This window comes from Pleurodeles waltl, chromosome 2_1 (assembly GCF_031143425.1).
Source record: "Pleurodeles waltl isolate 20211129_DDA chromosome 2_1, aPleWal1.hap1.20221129, whole genome shotgun sequence".
NCBI classification, from domain to species: domain Eukaryota; kingdom Metazoa; phylum Chordata; class Amphibia; order Caudata; family Salamandridae; genus Pleurodeles; species Pleurodeles waltl.
In genome coordinates, this window is record NC_090438.1 from 506,817,625 (window position 1) to 506,836,366 (window position 18,742).

An 18,742-nucleotide genomic window follows, 5' to 3' on the forward strand; every position below is an offset into this window, starting at 1 on the left:
CAGAGGTGCCCCGTACCTGCTCATACCGTGGCAGCGCCTTTCTCTGGAGCCGACAGCCACAGCGCCGGCTGCTGAACACGTTCCAGGTGAGGTGAAGGGCCTGCTTTCCAAAAATCAGCAGTGGAGCAGCCCACCCGTGTGGGCCACAAGAGGGGCAGCCCTGCAGGGGAGAGCACATGACCAGAGAGAGGGGTCTAGGCCACACCATGGGACCCTAAACAAGTGCTGAAACCCCGACTGCAGAGGGATAGATAACTGGAACCACGTGGACCCCCTGCCATGAACAAAGATTCGGGGTAAGCCCACAGCATGTCCCTGGCCTGTTCCAAACAGAATCTGGGTGAGCTGCGCAGGAGGCCTAGTAGCGCTGGCAGCAGGGGAAATCACCCCGCATGGAAAACGTCTGCACTTGAGCATCCACACACACCTGCGAGAGCGAAGCAGCCACAAGCCAGAGGCTTCACTGGCCATCCTGGCCTGGCAGGGCCCTAATAGTCAGCGGCCTGTGGCGACTGCACTTAAAATAGGGGATCCTGGACACCCTGTGCCCCAACAATCGTCAGCATCCCTTCCATATGCGAGCCACCCTGGGACTTCCAGCTGACCACCTTGAGCTGCTGCCTACAGGAGGGCACAAGTACAACACTTGTGGCAAACCACGTTCCCCAGGCCAAGAAGCCTTGGTGCCCCTTGCAGACACTCTTGGACCTGGACCGCGGACTCCGCGGTATTAGTTGCCCTATGCTCCTGTGGCTTGTGAAGACGACAGAGCTGCCACATAGAGGGGGGCATCCTCTGCTTCTGACATAGAGTACCTAGGAACCTGCCCACATTACCCCTTCCTATCACAACCATGGCAGCGCCGAAAAACAAGAGAGACCAATCAGTTTGGGAAATGCTGACCCTATCTACACCAGCCCAAACCAAAGAAGCTGCTCCCACAACCCAGCCCCCCCCCCATGAGGGAGGACTGGGAAGGGCCCTCAGATGTTGATGAGACCAAGTTACTTGCAGTTTCCTGGCCTCCCTCTTCAACTCCCTAAGGTATGAGTTCCAAGACCTCAGAAAGGACCTCTCACAAGAGATATGGGACCTCAAGGCGGACCTGACCACAGCAGTGACCAACCGCCTGTCCACTATGGAGGGCAACAAGACCACGCAGGATGAAGACTTAAAGCTACTACACCAAGAAATGATGCGCCTCATCGAACAACAAGACGACCTCAGGGCCCAGGCCGAGGACTTTGAGAACAGATTGCACCAGAATGATATTCGCCTCGGGTGGGTCTCTTAGGGCACAGAGGGATTAAATATCAGGAGTTACACCCAAGCAATCTTTCACTCCATCTTGGACTGGGAAGAAGGCGCAGCCCTTTAACTGGGCCCAGTACAGAGGTTTTGGCGAGCAAGAGGGGCCAGCACCAGACCCTCCGATATCATTGCCTGTGTGCATGACTTCCAGATCAAAGAAGACATCTTGAAGGCAGCCCAATCCAAACAACCCATCATGTTTGCAACCATGTCTTCGGTCTCTTCCAGGACATCTCTCTCCTGACCCTCCAGCATTGCAGGGAGTTCAAGCCCATCACTGAGTTAATGCACTCCTCGGGGGCTCAGGGGGAGGCGGTCTAGGACTAGGGCTATCTATTTCACCTGATATTTTGATGGGAGGGCAGACTCCACTAGCGCAAGACTTTGCAGAACGCATGTCGCTTGCTGGGCCTGTTGGACAACACCCCCCCACCACCCCATCCAGGCATCACAGGCCTCCTCCCGGAGTTCATTGCCTCGGGCCCCAACATGGCAGAAGTCCAATCGACGCCAAAGGCATAATCGCCTGAGCCCAGAGGAAGTGGCTTAAGAGTATCATGTGATTCTGGCCAGTCTAGCCTCTGACTCGAGCAAACCATTCTCAATGAACTCTTCCCTCCGACAGTGGCTCATGCAAACACCACAAAGGAATGGGCCTTCTCTTCAAAAGGGTCCGTGGCTGGGAGGGACCACACAGTGACTCATCCTCTTGACGGCCTGCTCTCAACTGCTGGCTTACGGCCCTGAAACACACCATCCTTCTCCTTGGACTCTTTTACTGACAGTTTTGGTTTAGTTGTATGTTGGGGATTGTTGGTTTAGAACATTAGTCTTTCACCACACATGGTCTTCTCTCGCGACTAACAGGCCCACCGCAACACTCACCATAGCAACAGGAACCCCCCCCCACACACACACACCCCTCCCCCGGTTAACACCGTGCTGTGCCTTTGCCATTTCAGTCCAGCACGTCCCAACCCACCCATTTATATCTTCTATAAAACAATACACAATTCGTTGATTAACTTAAAAAAATCACTGAAAAAGATAAAGGTTAAAGTAATGTTATAGTTAGACAAATTGCTCACTGACAATGGTAATGTTTTGAATTTTAAAAAAACACAGAAATTCAGCAGTAACTATAACTCGTGTTCCTGCTGTGCACTGCTTATGACCTCACATATTACACCACTCATGATATGTTTTATGACATAATTTATGACATCACTGATGATTGACTTCATTTATGGCATCACTGATGCCATCATCCACTTTCTTCTGCACACCTTGCTCTTTAAAAGGGTATATCATTAGAGCTATGAAACTAAGTGCAAAATAGTTCAGAATAATACGAAGTGTCTTTATTGCTATCGTACATACAACCTCCATAGGCAAAGCAAGCTTGAGTTATTTGCAACATTGACCCTATACCATACGCTTCATGAGTAGTTAAGTTCATGTTGACTATGAACCACTGATAAAAGGGTAACCTATCCTGCACACGGTGTTCAATCTGTATACAACTGTTCAGGGAAAACCAAGTTCCTTTTCAAGCCCTATTACATAACTAATGCCCTACTATGGACACTGTTTACCTGTATCAATCCCCTGACAGTCCCTGAACCTAAATTGAGAAATTAAGTGGATGTGAGTAGGAAAGTGGGTACTGTTTACAGTGTTTACTCTATGGAGAGAGTTTACTCTGTACCACACTGTTTGTAGACAGTGAAAATCTTGTGAACAATACGGCACAAAGTATCTACTAAGCACAGTGTACACTCAATGCAAAACATGTCCAAAGAACAGCCATTTACTTAAAATTACCAAGATCTGAAGGTGATAAAGATCACACTATCTGCAGTCCTTGTACAGATAGTCAATCTTCTGAAGCAAAACAACATATGTACGTGGGATAGTACCGGGTGCACACGGGCTTCTATGTTGAGTAGAAATTGTCATGCTGAGATGATTCTGTCTAATAACCCAAGGCTGCTTACAATGCTTAGTATGTAGCACGTAGAATCTTTGCCCTGTTTTTAACTTTTTCTGCAGTACCAAAACACTGTGTGGAACATAATGAACTCAAGTCAACTGCCACCTGCATACAGGGTTACTTTTTAATGGAAAGATTTATACAGTGGTCAATAACTCTACACACCTATGATGCATTAGTAGCACATGCATTTTTAAAAAACATACCGATTAGATGGACACATGATGTACAAATTAGGAACAAAAGTAATATGGTAGTTTCCCGACACTAAGTAACCAAAGAAACAAACTAACATGCTCTTTGGATGATGTCCTCAGTGATTCCATCAATGATGTCATTTGAGATGTCATAAATTATGTCATAGAACTTGTCTTGAGTGATGTCATATGTGAGGTCATAAGCGGTGCATGGTGGGGTTGGAAGTTATAGTTAGTGCTGCTAACTATCTAACTGCTAAATTCCTGTGTTTTTTTTGTTTGTTTGTTTTTTTAGTTCAAAACATTAATGTTAGTGAGACATTCACCTAACTATAACGTTACTTTAACTTCTGTTTTTTCAGTGAATTTTGAAGGTATTTTAAAAATGAAAATAGATATTGTTATTACTTCTAACTATAACGTTACTTTAACCTTTGTTGTTTTCAGTGAATCCATTTATACCTGAACCAGGAGAGTCTAAGGGACAAAAGTAACGTGGCGGGGCAAATTCATTTGCACAGATCGTCAATCACGTTCATCAGTACATCTTGCCCTTCCAAGCCTAGACGCTAACTGTCGAACCAATCTACTCTTGATCATCTAATCTGTTTTTGTTCATCAGAAGTCTAGCTGCACTGTCATATAAAGTTCCAGCCCTATGCTCAGCAGCAAATTACAGTCCCTGCAAACAGATGGCCCAGCAGAGCAGCTTGGGATTGTCGCCTTCCTTGGTTGTGACCTTGAATTGTAAAGGTGATGACAAACAAGTATGGACTGTTCAGTGTCCACATGATCACAAACCATTGCTTCTTATTTACTACCCAGTTGTGTTCTCTATATAGGAGTTTGGAGTGAATTGTGAAGATACCATAACTGGAGGCATCAATCTGATTTGTGCAGAACTGACAGATTTCTGCCACTGTAGCCATCCACAAAACCATCTGAGGCTCAGGGCCCAGCTTACTAGCCACGGTCTAATTAACGTTTTAGCTGCTTCCAGGGCATCAGTGTTGTGGGTGAATCTACAGTGGAATCATAGTTTGCCAGAAAGACCTCATAGTAATTGGTCATTTTGAAGAACACCCACATGTCTGAGTGTTTGTATTCCTTACTGCAAATAACAGCTATTACTATTTTCTAATTTAATGGTACTGAAATTACAGAAACTCCAAAAAATGGGAGGTCAAGAGTGTGCCTTGCCTAGATTCACGTTTCTGACTTTGAGATCCCTGCCGTGTGCAGAAGGGAAGGTAACTCACTGAGCCATCTTGCCACTAATAGTTATCCTAAAATGTGGATACACTGGTTTCTGGGGGTAGTAGAGACTTTGGTTGGCGCAGTGGCTCCATGTGAAAGGCAGAACAGTAGTGATGATTTACGAGCACACCCCATTCTAGCCAAGTGACACTGTGGGCCAAAAGGACACAAATGTTACACTGGATCTGCCCTTACAGATCAGACTAGCGCTCAGGCCACCTGAGCGTTGGAGTTCTGCCTTCAAAGCCGAGTTAGAAGGGTGAAAACAAAACCAAATGTGGTGAATGAGGGGAGTGTGCTCTTCTGCCAGAGTTGCCACTCTGCTTTCCTGCACTTTTGGCAGTACATTTTTAGGCTGGTTAAGGGGGCTAGATGGAGGCTTGGAAGCAGGCATGTTTAGCAGCAGACTTGGACAATCTCTGTTAAGCAAATGCTGTGAGGGGCCTTGAGTGTAGAGTAAACACAATAGCACAAGAGAAAGTAAAAAACAGATAAGGCACGTAGATCAATAACGACAATTAAAATAAATCACTCTTCTTTAGAAGGTAACAGCACTAGAAAAATAGGAGTGGTGCTGTGATTTTATGCAGTGTGACATGGCGCACATCAAATTAAAATATTTTTTCCTTTATTAATTTGCTTCTCTTATGGTCTGTGTTAATGCATTGTTTCTCCTGAACTGTCTAACATTCTGTTCATGTTTTAGGGATACAGTTTAAATCTTAATACCTGTGTTTTAAATCGAGTAACATTTTTAGACGTTAACAGTGGCACTTGTTCTGAGGTAATATAAGAAAATGCAGATCTTCTCACCATGGTACACACCACATGAGGCTTATAAGAAAAGTGGTTGTCTCTCTCTTGTATAGAGTTTTATGTACAGCTCTTAGACCAAGGTCAATCATTTTTCAGATGTTGTTGAGCATGAAGTGTACACTAATATTGTATCAGCATGAAGCTTTTAATAATTTGGTATGGTCGCGTCTGATCAATCTCTTCATTTCATGCTACGTTCAGTGTGGGCTGCATTTAAGCAGATTTCTAAAAGGGATTTTCTTTCCAAGGATTGAATGAAACAGCTCTGTTCATTTCCTCTCCAGGTGAGCTAAAGGGGACTAATACTGCACCCGCCTGCATGCTCTCTCTTCAAACACATTGTTGGAGCTACTAGTCAACGAGATCTTTGAAAGAAAATATAATTTAAAAAATGGCTGAGCCAGATTCTTCTCAGGTAAAGCATTTTTATATATCTTTTTAGACTTATGAACTTGAAGCAGTCTGAAGAACACAGTCCAACATGTCATTGAAAGAAAGTTTAAAGTAACCCATTAAGAATAAAACAACTTGAAAAACATACTAATGCATATGTTTGTTTTACCACACCCTTCCCCTACTGCAGCAGAATACAGTGTCCTGTTAATTATGAACCTTTCAGTGATTTGCAGGATTATTGTGTCATCAGTTCATCTAGGTGTACAACATTTTGAGTTTGAATCTGGGCTTGAGACTGTGTTCCTATAGTTTGCCCATCTCCCAACCCAGCAGTGTGACAGGGTGTAGGGAATTAAATGTGTGGTTCCAACTCTGACATTTTCTGGTGTGATGAAGGTAGATCAAACATCGCAATTTTCAAAAATAAATGTAAGTAGAAACAAATATCAACTCTTGTTTTTTCACCATGGTGCTGCAGGTGATCTGGTATAGTAAGGACTGCCATTCAGCACCTGATTTCTTGTTGAATTCAGAGTAAGTAGGTAAAGATTTATGTAACTAAACCCAGTTACAACAATAAAGTAATACTTATCACAGAATTCACAAATAGATACACTTTATAAAATGTTTGTAATGTTTCCCACGAGGATGTCCAGTTCCAGCAGACGTTTGGAAAAACATGTGTCAACCTTAATAAGTCCAGAAAGGAAGGTTATTTACTCAGTGTCACAGTTCTAAATAATTCCTAATTACCTCAGAATCGTTGCTGAAAAACCATATAGGATTGTAATAGAACAATTGCCACATTATTAAAGAGATGTATTGAGGATAGTGGTAATATGCTCTCTGGGCGAGTAATAATTTTAAAATCAAGACGTTTATCAAAGTATGTAGCATGTAAAACGGATGAACAATTCTAGTTGTCTTAGTGCTGCATGAAACCTATAATTAGCTGGTTGATCATTTAAAAGTGTGCCATTAAGATATCTAAAACCGAGGTTCCTAAGTGATGAAATCATGGTTCTTCCACTGACCGTAGATTTGACTGTGTTGCAGCTGAGTTGAAGAATGTTTAATTGTTCATCCTAAACATCAGTGTTTTTTGCTTGACTCCAGCGTACTAGATTCAGATTAAAGTCCCCAGTTACTAGGGTCGTGACAGCTGTGTTAGAATTATTTCAGCAAATCAATTAGTTTTGTTTATCATTTGCTGTGAGATATCGATTCTAATCACAGTAAGTTTAGTTTATCCTTAAATTAGATTATCAATAATTGTTTTTCATTTCATAATGACTCTCGTTTCAGCTAGGTCAAGATAATTTTTGAGTAGAATTCCCAGGCCTCCACTTGATCTACGCGTAGCACATTTTCTGTAAGCTTTAAATTACAGTGCAGTTAGCAAGATGAACATTCGTATTTGTCCCAGGATTTTTGATGCCATGCATTTTCTGAACCAGCATCAAATAGTGCAAGTGCTATATCGCTCCGCTTAATTTGTCTATCCCTACTGACAATAGTCTAAGAACCTGGCTTTAGGGAGGCTATATTTGCATAGGAGTTAGGAACATTGGGGACACCTGGGGTCCATCATATATTGTAGTTGTCCCTGGTTGGCTGCCTCTGTGAAACCTGTTAGGAAGGTGCTAATCTGTTGTGGAAATAAAATCATTAATCAGTTTAGTTTTTTTTTTTTTTTTTTTTAGCTGAAGGTGCTGTTATAGTGCTTTTACAGGAAAATATTTCTCCTAAGGGGTAGTGTTTATTCATTTTGCTCCATCAATTTGAGGATAATGCCCCATTCCTTAAAGTAGCTTTTTTTAGACACAGTCTTGTTTATGAGGTATTTTGTCCACCATGTTGTAAGAGTCCCTAGTCCTTGATTGTTCAAATATGACCTCAATACTTAGATCTTACTTGGTTCAGTTCTTAGATCTTAGACACTAGCTTTACAATGTTTTGCCTGTTTAAAATGTCCTGTTTTGCCTTCTGAACAATATTGAGGGCATAAACCAATGTGGGTTGACTCAGATTTGTCAAGTATACATTTTGAGCTAAAGCGACCGTTTCTGGATGGTTGTAGTCTTTGAGAGTGCAGTTATATCTACAAATGTCATTATTTGTGATCATTATAGTCGTCTCAGTGGGTTATAGGAGTCTTTTTTGAATTATTTCTTTCATTGTCATATTTGTGTGTCCTTGTAAATTTTCATTTGGTACTCTGACCTGTTTTCTTTTATTCCCTTTGCAATGTTTTTCAGTAGTTCATTGTCCCTTGATTCAATTTAATTTTTGGGAGTAGTCAACCAAGTTTGTTTTTTAGTTCCTTTACACCTTCCGTTAATTTAATTGTATTGGTTTCGTGTTTATTGTGGACTGGTTGTTGAGATTTTTCTTTTTCTGAGTTTGAAGTAGTGGATTCTATTACAGTTATTTCCTCAATCAGTTTTTGTTGTTCCTTTCAATGTTTAGTATTCTCAAATATTTCTGATTCTGTTTTGTTGGTCCAGTGTTCTTCTTAGGGAGGAGTTTAGACTTTCTATTTAATTTCCTCATTCTCTTGAGCCTGCGTTAGCTTACATATTTTTCAAAGCCTTCATTCTCTTGTAGCTTCAGTGATGTTGTTCCATTACGTTTTTCTAAGTTATCATTTAATATGCTCTGACAGTGACTGTTGATGATAACAGGATTTAGAAGATTCTGGTATTACCTGTATATCGTTTGATTAAGTTGCTTGTTGTAATTCTTGTTTCTCCTTGTTTTCAGTTTGGAGGTTATTGATAATATGGTTTGTATTTTCTTGTATTATTTGGTTGAGATGGACGTATTTGTACTACTACTGGAAAAGTTAACATTGTATTAGATTCATCAACAGATTTCTGGTTGGATGCTGAATACATAATTGGGTTATATTTGCCCCCAGACCTAGGGTCACAAAAGGAATGATGATCCCCTGATAGTTCTTCTGTGTGAATTTGGTGCCTATGATGTTGTTTTATTGTTGTGAGGTAACCCAGACCCCATGAAAATGTGTACCCGTTTAGTTTGCAAGCTAAGATCCAGAACAGTGTATCAGATTTGAGCGTGTTTTTGTGCAGGGCACGTTGTGTACTAAGAGGAAGCTGCAGGGTACAGAGTACTTAGCTATTTCAGGGATGTCACTGAAGATTTGAGTGGTGATATAATATTTCACTAGTGATATTGTCTGTCTCATTTACAGCATCAGCTGTGATGTGTGGGATAATGTAATGAGAAGCATTTTAGGGGTATTTATGGATGCACAGCTTTCCACTGCGGGGGAATTTGAAATGTGATGTTGCCTTGTTCAGCCATCATGCAGGCTTACGCTCTTCTAGGTTAAAAATGTTATCCTGCATATGTAGATGGATACACCTTAAGAGAAAGGGGTGGGCCTCAATCAATGCATGTGGAGTGCATCCAGTATTTTTCCCCCTTCTCTTCACTAGAATTTTGCCGACTTGTAGTACTTTGTATATGTCCTATAAAAAGGATAAAGAAATAAATACATGACAGAAAATATGAGACTTTAAAACCCAGGCTTTAAATGTTGACATGCAAGTGTGTTTTGCCTCTGTGATGAGTGTGTTTTAGGAGCCTCTCAATTTGGGCTTTAGTATCACTTTTTATTCTCCCTCTTTATTTTTTTGTAAACTCTTTTTATTGAGGTTTTGTTACAGCATCAAAGTTTCACATGGAATAAACGTTAACATCTGTGAGAAAGCAAATACATGTTCATTACTTCATGGTGCTTGGTTTACACAATGAGATAAAGATTGTCATGGGACTTGGGTGGGTAGAGCAAAGTGGTATAGCAAGTCAGATTGTGTATAAGGGTTGTGCGGTTTGAATGGACTTGAGGTGAGCACGTGGTAGAATGGAAACAAGTTGCGGCTAGAAACCTCAGGGAACTGTGAAGTGCAACTAAACAACAGCATGAGCAAGAGTCACATCGGTTGTGGAGGGTGAGCAGTGCACAATTGGAGGGGGGAGTAGGCCCCAGTGAATGGGGAGGGGAATCTGGCCATTCCATCTGCAGTGCATACTCGGTGCTTCTGACTCTGTGTCTGTGGGGTGATCTACACAGCTCACATTCTTTAGGGAGGAGGCTTAATTGCGCACCAGTTCCTGGAACTGTGTGAGCATGGGTCCCAGGCCACTGCTATGGATTTCCTTCAGAGATGCTGATCTTCACCCCTGGTGTAAACTGACACACTCTGCTTCTCCCCATCGGAGGAATGTCTTATGCTAATATGTTGCCGCGGGGGGCTGATTGGATATCTAATGCAGTGTGAGGTTTCTTTTAACCCAACAGTAGGGTCAGGTTTGTGAAACGGACTCATACCTTGTGATCTCTCCCCCTTTCATAGATACCCAAAGCAGTTGCCACCCACATGTTCAGATTGGGAAGTTCAGTGACAGTGGTAAGAGTGTCATGTATCATGTGCCAATACTGTGTTATGTTAGGGTGGGACAGGAGCAGAACATGTGTTGCAAGGTGTCTTCGTTGAAGTGACATCTGGGATATGTTAGGTGTGCTTCCAGAAACATCCGGTTTAGTTTAATGGGTGTTAAATAAGCTCTGTGAAGTATAGTGTATTGCATAGTTTTGAATCTTGCGTTGCAAGAGGCTTTATGTGGGGACTCCAATGTTGTGGCAAGTCTGAATCATGTAACGGATGTGCAAGGTCTTCCTCTCATACTGTTCTGATGGATGCTAGTGATGCCCCTTGTGTTGTCTGATGGCTGTATCGATCCATGTGACCGGGTGGTGCCCAGTGCCAATGGTGTATAGGGTTTGTAAAGCAACACTGTGTGAGTTGTTTCTTCCAGTGGGATCCCCCAGCATGCACCCTCTATGTGTAGGCAAACAGCCAAAGGCTCCATAGTGATGGCGAAAAGTATAGGAAATAAGGGACAGCTCTGGCTAGTACCACGGCTCACTGGGAAGGATTCAGATACCAACCTGCCAAATCCCACCCAAGAGGACATGGTGGTGTATAAAAGTTGTGTGTATGTTAAGAGATGACTCCCTATTCCAATCCTGCTCAGTCATTCAAAAAGGTAATCCCAGCATATTGAATGACTTTTCCAGGTTAAGGATCAGACTTAACCAGACTGGGTGAATTGTAGTGACACCTGATCCATTACGTGGAACAGATGTCTGAGATTATGTGATGTGCTACATCCAGGGACAAACCCATTCTGATCGGGGTGTATAATATTTTTCAGTATCTGGAGGTAGCGATCTGATAGTATCTTCTCCAATATTTTGTAATCGACTTCTAGGATTGCTGTGGGCCAGTATGAGGATAATAAAATAGTATCTATGTTGAGGTTGAGTAGGGAGACAAGGTGGGACTTTTGAAGGGTTGCAGAAAGAGTCCCGGTACCCAGAGCCTCATTGTTTAGGTCTGCACGTTTCGAGGCAAAGTGGGAGGCGAAACCGTCATAATACTCCAAAGGGAGACCGTCCAAGTCTGGGGGCTTATTTCTTACCAGGTTGTGAATGGCTTTTTTCACCTCTACTGTAGTAGGGTCATCGAGTTCCACACGTTCAATAACCGAGTTGCTGGGTTGTGGTTCACCAGGAACTCTGTGGTTGTAGAGGGTGGAATAGTAACCGTAAAGCGCTTCCAGTATGTCTTATTGTGAACTTAGGGAAGGGTCAAGGATGGGTGTTATTTCAGTGATGGGAGTGCGCTGGACTCCCAACGTGCCAGCCTAGGTGGCGGTCCATTTTGTCCCCAGTTGACTGTATCCTGGCCAGTTTGGCTGCAAATTTTAAACACCGCCGTCGCTCCTGTAAGACTGCATGGTGTTTTTTAGCGGTCGTTAGAGTTAGGCGTTTGACAGCCACGAAGGGAGCTTCCCGCTCAAGGTCTGCCAGGGCAGTTTCTGCATCTGTGAGGTCTCTGTCTAGAGTCAGCCGCATCCTATTATGTTTTGAATGCGCATGCCTCCAGTCACCACCTTCAAGGCATCCCAGTCAAACACACGGAAGATGGTTGTGGCCTGATTTTCTGTAAAAAAGTAGCCTGTATGCTCGAGGTGAGTGTCTTGGAAGACGTGGTCGTTTAAGGTGTCATGTGGTTGGTGCCCTGTGGGAACCAGTAGGAGGGGTACGCTTCAATCAAGTATGTGGGCTGCATCGTCTGGGATGATTTGACTGAGGTAGTGAAAGTGCTTCAGTTATGGGAGTATGGCAGCAGAGCAAAGGAACCGGTCAAGGCGGGCATATAAATCACGGGAGGCCGAGTATAGTTTAGCTTGTGGCTTTTGTGCCTGCCAGGCGTCTGACAATGACCAGTGTGTTACCCATTGGTTGAAGTGTGCTGAGTGAAGGTGTGCAGGTGCATGGGGAAGTGGCGAGTGCAACATGTCCAGATGGGCGTGAGGGACACTCTTGTAGTCTCCCCCCAATATCCATGGGGTGCCTACCCACTGAACTTGGACCCCCAACAGTTTTGTCAAGAAATTTGTCTGATCTGAATTAGGAACATAAATACATCACAGTAGTACTTGGATGCCATCTAAACAGCCCTCCACAAATACATAACTGCCCTTGTTATAGACAATTGTGTTGAGTGTCTGAAAGGGGTACCAGGACGGAGCCAGATTAATGCACCTTTAGCATATGCTGATAATGTTGTGCTGTGTATGGAGCCTCTCCAGAGATTTTGCAGCCACTGAAATTCCTGCCTGGTGTGGAGGGTTTACTGGGGGAACCCTATGGGTGCATTTTGTCTCTTTATAGAAGAGTAGACTGAGGCGTACCGGCGGTGTGCTGTGTGCATTCCTCTGACGTTAAGGATTCGAGGCCGGTTCTGGAGGTGGTGCACCATTTTGTGGGTGTGGAGTGGGGTGAACTGTGGAAGTGCGCCACCCCGCGGTCTGCTCGTTCCCTGTCACCCCGTCCCGTGTGCTCAGGCATGTGTGATATGATGCTCATGCTGCAGGGAGTGTGACTATGGTAACAAGAACGGGATCATAAACAAGTTCAAGAGTCCTTAGCAAACAGCTGCTCGCCCAAACAGTAGTCACAAAAAACATTCTGTAAGTAAGGGGGTGTTAATGGCCAAACAACAAATTGTATGGGAGGTTGTGGGTCCTGGGCCAGCAGTGAGGACTCTGAGTCCATATGCTCCCTCGATCTTTGCTTGTGCGGTATGGTGAGCCAGACCTAATGTTTTACGTCTCCATGGGTGAGCCACAGAGAAGGGGAGCAGACTGTCTTGTTGCTCGACCCTTGGGGTTAAGAATGGCCAGAGTCAGTCTGGTTCAAGGTGGTGGGGGGCGGTAATTGGGATGGACCCTGTGTCCATTTCTGTCGGCCCATCTTGGCGGGGGTGCAACGAGCCCTCCACCGGTTGGTCACGTGATGGGACTAGTCGCTAAGCTCCGGTGCGTGGGAGGGCACTCAAGGCAGTGTCTGACAACGATATCAAGAACAGGGGGGAGCCCAGTCTCCTTGTCTGCATGTTGCTCCAGGAAGGCCCCAATATTGGGCAATGTCACTTCCAAGTCAGAGTAGGGGCATGCAGGTGGCTACAGGGAGTGAAAATGGGTGGCATAGGGGGGTGTCCTGCATCTGCGTTTTGAGTTCCATCATACCCCTTCATGTGGCTCCTCTGTGATGTTGCGTGTCAGCTGCGCTGGGCTCATATATTCCTCACTTTAGAAGCCGGGACTCTGAGTCCCCAACATGAGCGTGGTATACAGCAGTTGCCTCTCAACTTTCCGGCCCCAGCCACTAGCCTGCCTCCCCTGGTGGGTTCATCTACACTCTGTATGTCTATGGCAGGCACCCTCCTTTGACAGACGCCTCCCAGTACACCGGTCTTCCGGGTGATGTTTGGGCCCTTCTTCAGCTGGGGACCACAGGGACTGGTGCACCCAGTCCAAGGGATGGCAGGCCAGGAGAGGGGGATGAAGTGGTGTTGGAGGAGCTCGCCAAGCACAGCCTCCGATATTCGGAACCCCTTGTGGCTGACTCAGATTCTTGGTTGCCTTCAGGTCTGGTAGGCCGTTCTGGCCTACATTGTCCCTGCTCTTTAAGCCAATCTGGCCTTCGCGGCAGCTGAGTCTGCCCACTCGGGACTGCAGATCAGCCCTCGCCGGGTCCTGGGGCTCTCCGATGTGGTTGCTTTGGGCCTCTATGTGCCTCATCTGCACTGCCACCCTCACTGTCTGTCCCGCTAGGCCCGGGTGTTTGGTAGGCTGTGGGCCCAGCCTTCAAGTGTCAGGACCCGCTCAGATACCCTGGCGGTGGGCCGGTCACTCCAAATTAAGTCAGCCATCGCTTGTGAGTGGCGCAGGGCCCCTGACTTCTCCTCAGCCGTCTGTGGGAGCTGGGGAAAAGGAGGCCTCATGGGTGCCTAAGGTGAGCGCTCAGCCCAGAATCTAGCGGGGGCCTCGGACAGTCCTGCGGTGTCGCCGCAGCCTCCTATCAGTGGCCCGGGGGTCCAAATTTGTCCGTCTGCCTGTCCCTCTTGAATGGTAGCAGTGCAGCTCGTTGGTCAGCAGGATTAATGGAGATTCTTCACTGCTTTTCCCAGGAGCTCCTTTAGTACCAGTTCACCATCTTCTGTGGTTAGGCCACACCTTTACCTCCCTCTTTATAATTACCTCAATTTTTCTCTCCTGTCCTGAACTCCTTTGCATCCGATTGCTTTATCTAGATTTGGTCTCTCTCGATCCCTCACTACTTTCATACTTTATTTACCTTCTCTGCCTTGCTTTGTTTCTCTTTTGTATTTTTGCCTGGGTATCATCTCCTTTTCATTCTGTGTCACTGCCCACTTTTTGCTGCCCAGTTTTGTTACCCTACAGTTGAACAGGTTCTTGAAATAATTTCTGGGGACCAATAAATTATCTTGAATGTGGCAGTGTTATTACTACTTCTGTAAAGGACTTAATATAGTGGGGTTGGTTGTGTCTCCAGATTATATTTCACTGTGGTGAAACAGGATATTGTTTGTATGCTATATGTTGCAACCTTTAGATCCTGTGTTTTTGGACAGTGGTTCAGGTGTATTGTCCCCTGGACCGAACAAAAGAGCTCGAACTTTTCTTGATTTGCTGAGTGGTGTTACTAATCTGGAAAAACTCTGCCGTTCTAAATTCATCCGTAAAGCATTGGTCTTGGCCCACAGAGATGGCATCTTCATTTGAAATGCAAACGGTTCACTATATAAAATTAAATGATACCTGAGTGACCAGTATTTGAAGATGGGACCTGCAAAATTCCTGGAAGCAAATACATCTTAGAAAATATTTGTAGTGTATTGTTGTCGTCTCATGTCGAGTTCTTGTTTACCTTTATTTCAACTTTTTATTTATGCTACTAGAGCAATAATTAGTATCAAGAAAAATAACTAAATAAACTCTCTGTATTACAAATAACGCTTGCTATTTATTGCATGATACACTTCATTCCAGTGGATAATTCATTGCATTATTTAATATGATCAGTGCATTGTCATTCTTCTTCCTCATCGTTTCTCTAGACTCATTGAGAGCGCTAGTGAGAATCATGACTTACAAGGGCTTGTTTTTTGGATTGCCATCTTTTTCAGGCACTGGTTACCTTCAATGATGTGGCTGTCTATTTCTCTGAAGAGGAGTGGCAGCGATTGGAAGAATGGCAAAAGGAGCTATACAAGATTGTGTTGAAAGAAATTCATGAGGCCTTGATCTCACTGGGTATGGAAATGTTTTACACCGTTCACTACTGAGATTAAAATGTGGATTTTCTTTCAGTTGATAACTATCCAATTTATTGTTCAAAATATGTAGTAGTAAGGTGCAGCTTGGCTGTTTACATAACGCACTCTTAATATAAAAGAAAAGTAATTTCCACTGAGATATTTCCTTTTAAAAATCTATCTGCCCACTAATTGTTAGGTCCCTTCATAATATTCATGCATGCACCTTTGGCCCACATGACACATCTGCATAAAAACTGGTATACTAACTATTAACCAACCGAACTAAGATGCTAATTTACAGTGAATACTAAAGCCTGGACTTGGGTAATGCCAAGGTCTAGAACTGATTCTGTTGTGCATGTCCTGGGTTGTTGATTTGACGCGGTATTGGCAACAAATCAATTTCTGTGCATTAATAATCCTGAACAGACATTTTTCTGTGTCTCAGCAGTTTTGCCAACTGTCTCTCCTCTAGTAAAGGTGCCACTTTTAGTATGGCACCCAGGCCTTTGATCTGACATTCCGTGTATGGATCAAGTGCGTGAGTCATTGAGAATGTGTGGAACTTACATGAAATTGAGACTGGAACATGTGTATGTTTGCTGGGCCAGTGGGATCCATTTCTGGATGGTCCATGAGTTAGTATGGCCAAAGAGGGGGGAAGGACACAGTTTCTCTGCCTGGAGGATAAGCCCAGGCACTGAAGTTTGAGAGGATGGCAATAGGCTCCCCTTAGAAATTATGTGAGGACCTTTTTAAACTACACTGCTAATTAGATTTTCGAGAGCCTTGTCATTTGGTGAATGGTAGGGACGAGTGAGAGTGTGTGTGTCAGCAGTTTCTGTTGTTAAAGGTGGAGCATTTTCTTGGTAAGGCCTTCACTTTTGTCTGTTTCTGATTGCTTTTTCAGGAAGGTTGCTGACAGCCAGGGGCAACATCTTCACACTTCATTATGCCTACGTTCTGGATACTCCTGCTTGAAGTTAGCATCATCAGTACTCACTGTGAAAAGCCAGTGATGTAACATTAGCCCTCGCAGCCCCTGTGGGGCTGACCGGTGGGGTGGGTGGTGTGAGCAACAAGCTTCAGGGGGCTCCATCAGCACAGTACCTTGGCCGCAGGGCTCCTGACTGAGTCAGGAGGGTGGGGGAACCTCCTCTTTGCAGGAAAGACCCCTCAGGTTTTGTTACGCCACTTGGAGAGCCATCACCGTGCACAAAGAAAAAATTAACATCTTAAAAGCAACCACCCAAAATCGGTTCCAGGACCTTAGACTATGAGCCCAGTTTCCCAGAAGGGAGAGGAGATCTCTGAAGTCTGCACAGCTTACTGGAGAGGCTGAGGGTCTGCCTCATGCCTAGAAGTCTGTTGGCCTTTTCAGAGAGGGAAGGTGTGTGCCTGGGTCTGCAGGAGAAAATACTGTCCTAGAGGAGACTCCCGGCATGTTATTAGTGTTCTTAATAACCAGAAGTAGCCGACTACTAGGGGGAGTGGAGCCAAAGCTGAGCAAGTTGTGAGGGTTCTTCCCATCTCTGAGGGCAGCTCTTGTAGTGAGCTGTCTAAAGAAGCTATCAGCCAGAACATATCTGGCACTCCTGCAGCACCTGAAGGGCTGGTGCTGCTACTGCCCAATATTGTGTACCCCTTTGAGGAGCCTCTGTTGATGCCAAAGTATAACTCCTGTCGTTGCATCAAAAGCTTCAACTGTCTAAGATGAGCAACAGCCATAGAAGTTTTGCCCGCTGTTCAAACATGTGGCCAAGTGAAGATTAGGATTGTCACCAATGGTCCCCATCGCCAGAGCTGACACTTAACCCCTTGCACGCCATGGATGTAATGGTTACGTCCATGGCTGAGCCTGTGAGACGCCATGGGCGTAACCATTACGTTCATTTACCTGCTGCCCACCCCCGTCCCCCCCAAGGTCAGCACTTCCCCTTCCACCCCCGTGACGTCTGATGACATCAGCATGCAAAAGCGAGCTGACCTCATCAGAGGTCACCTTCCATCGCGCTGGGAGCATGCTTCCAGTGCGATTGCGGAAGAGAAATTCTCAGCATTTCTCTTCTGCTCGGGAAGTAGGGGCCAGCAGAGACATGAAAGGAAAGGGCTTTCCTTTCATGTCTCTGCAAGCATTTCTGCTGCCCGATCACAATGCGATCGGGCAGCAGAAATGCCCACTAGACACCAGGGATTTTTTTGTTTGTTTTTTGAATTAACATAAGGGGAGCGGCCCCTTGGGCAAGGGCCGCTCCCCAGGGGGGCAAATCATTTTTAGGCATCCCTAGACACCAGGGATTTTTTTAAAATCTTTTATGTTTAGGGAACGACCCCTTCAGCAAGGGTCGCTCCCTGGGGCGTCAAATTGTTTCTAGGCCATTTCTGCCCCCCCTGGGGGCAGATCGGCCTAATATAGTTAGGCCAATCTGCCCCCGGGGGGCAGAAACCACTAGACACCAGGGATTTTTTTTTTATCACATACTTACGTATAAGGGGAGCGGCCCCTTGGGTAAGGGCTGCTCCCTAAGGGGGCAAATAATTGTGAGGCCATTTCTGCCCCCTCCTGGGGGCAGATCAGCCTAATATAGTTAGGCCGATCCCCTAGACACCAGGGATCATTTTTTTTTTTTTTTTATGTGTAGGGAGCAACCCCTTTGGCAAGGGTCGCTCCCAGGGGGGCCAAATTGTTTTTAGGCCTATCTGCCCCTGGGGGGCAGAAACCACTAGACACCAGAGAGGTGGCTACCAACCAGTATGGGCCTGGTTATGCCCCCACCCCAACTGAAGGGGGTAACAGTCTTTCAGCTCTCCCCCCGCACACTAAAACATCTTATCCCACGGCAAGCAAGAAGACATTTGATTATTTGGGGTTTTGGTTTTACATTTGGGCCATGAGAGCTTGGTAACTCTCAAAATCTTCCCACTTGGAATGGTGAGGGCTGCACTTTTTTGACTTAGGGACGCTGCCATGTAGAAAAATCCACAAGACCCAGACACATCTGAAAACTAAACATCTGGTTGATTCCAGGGTGGTGTGCTTCACATGC

The 18,742-nt window shown here is 44.9% G+C and overlaps 1 protein-coding gene across 3 annotated transcripts in view; it reads left to right on the top strand.

The window, feature by feature from the left end:
- Nucleotides 1-18,742, top strand: part of LOC138265789 (zinc finger protein 25-like) — a 176,445-nt gene that overhangs the window by 13,688 nt on the left and 144,015 nt on the right. For all 3 annotated transcript variants that reach the window (XM_069213822.1, XM_069213836.1, XM_069213827.1), the window contains exons 2-3: nt 5,859-5,989; nt 15,564-15,690. In XM_069213822.1, coding sequence (XP_069069923.1) covers nt 5,966-5,989; nt 15,564-15,690 — 151 coding nt within the window. In that variant the 5' untranslated portion in view covers nt 5,859-5,965. The remainder of the gene's footprint in view (nt 1-5,858; nt 5,990-15,563; nt 15,691-18,742) is intronic.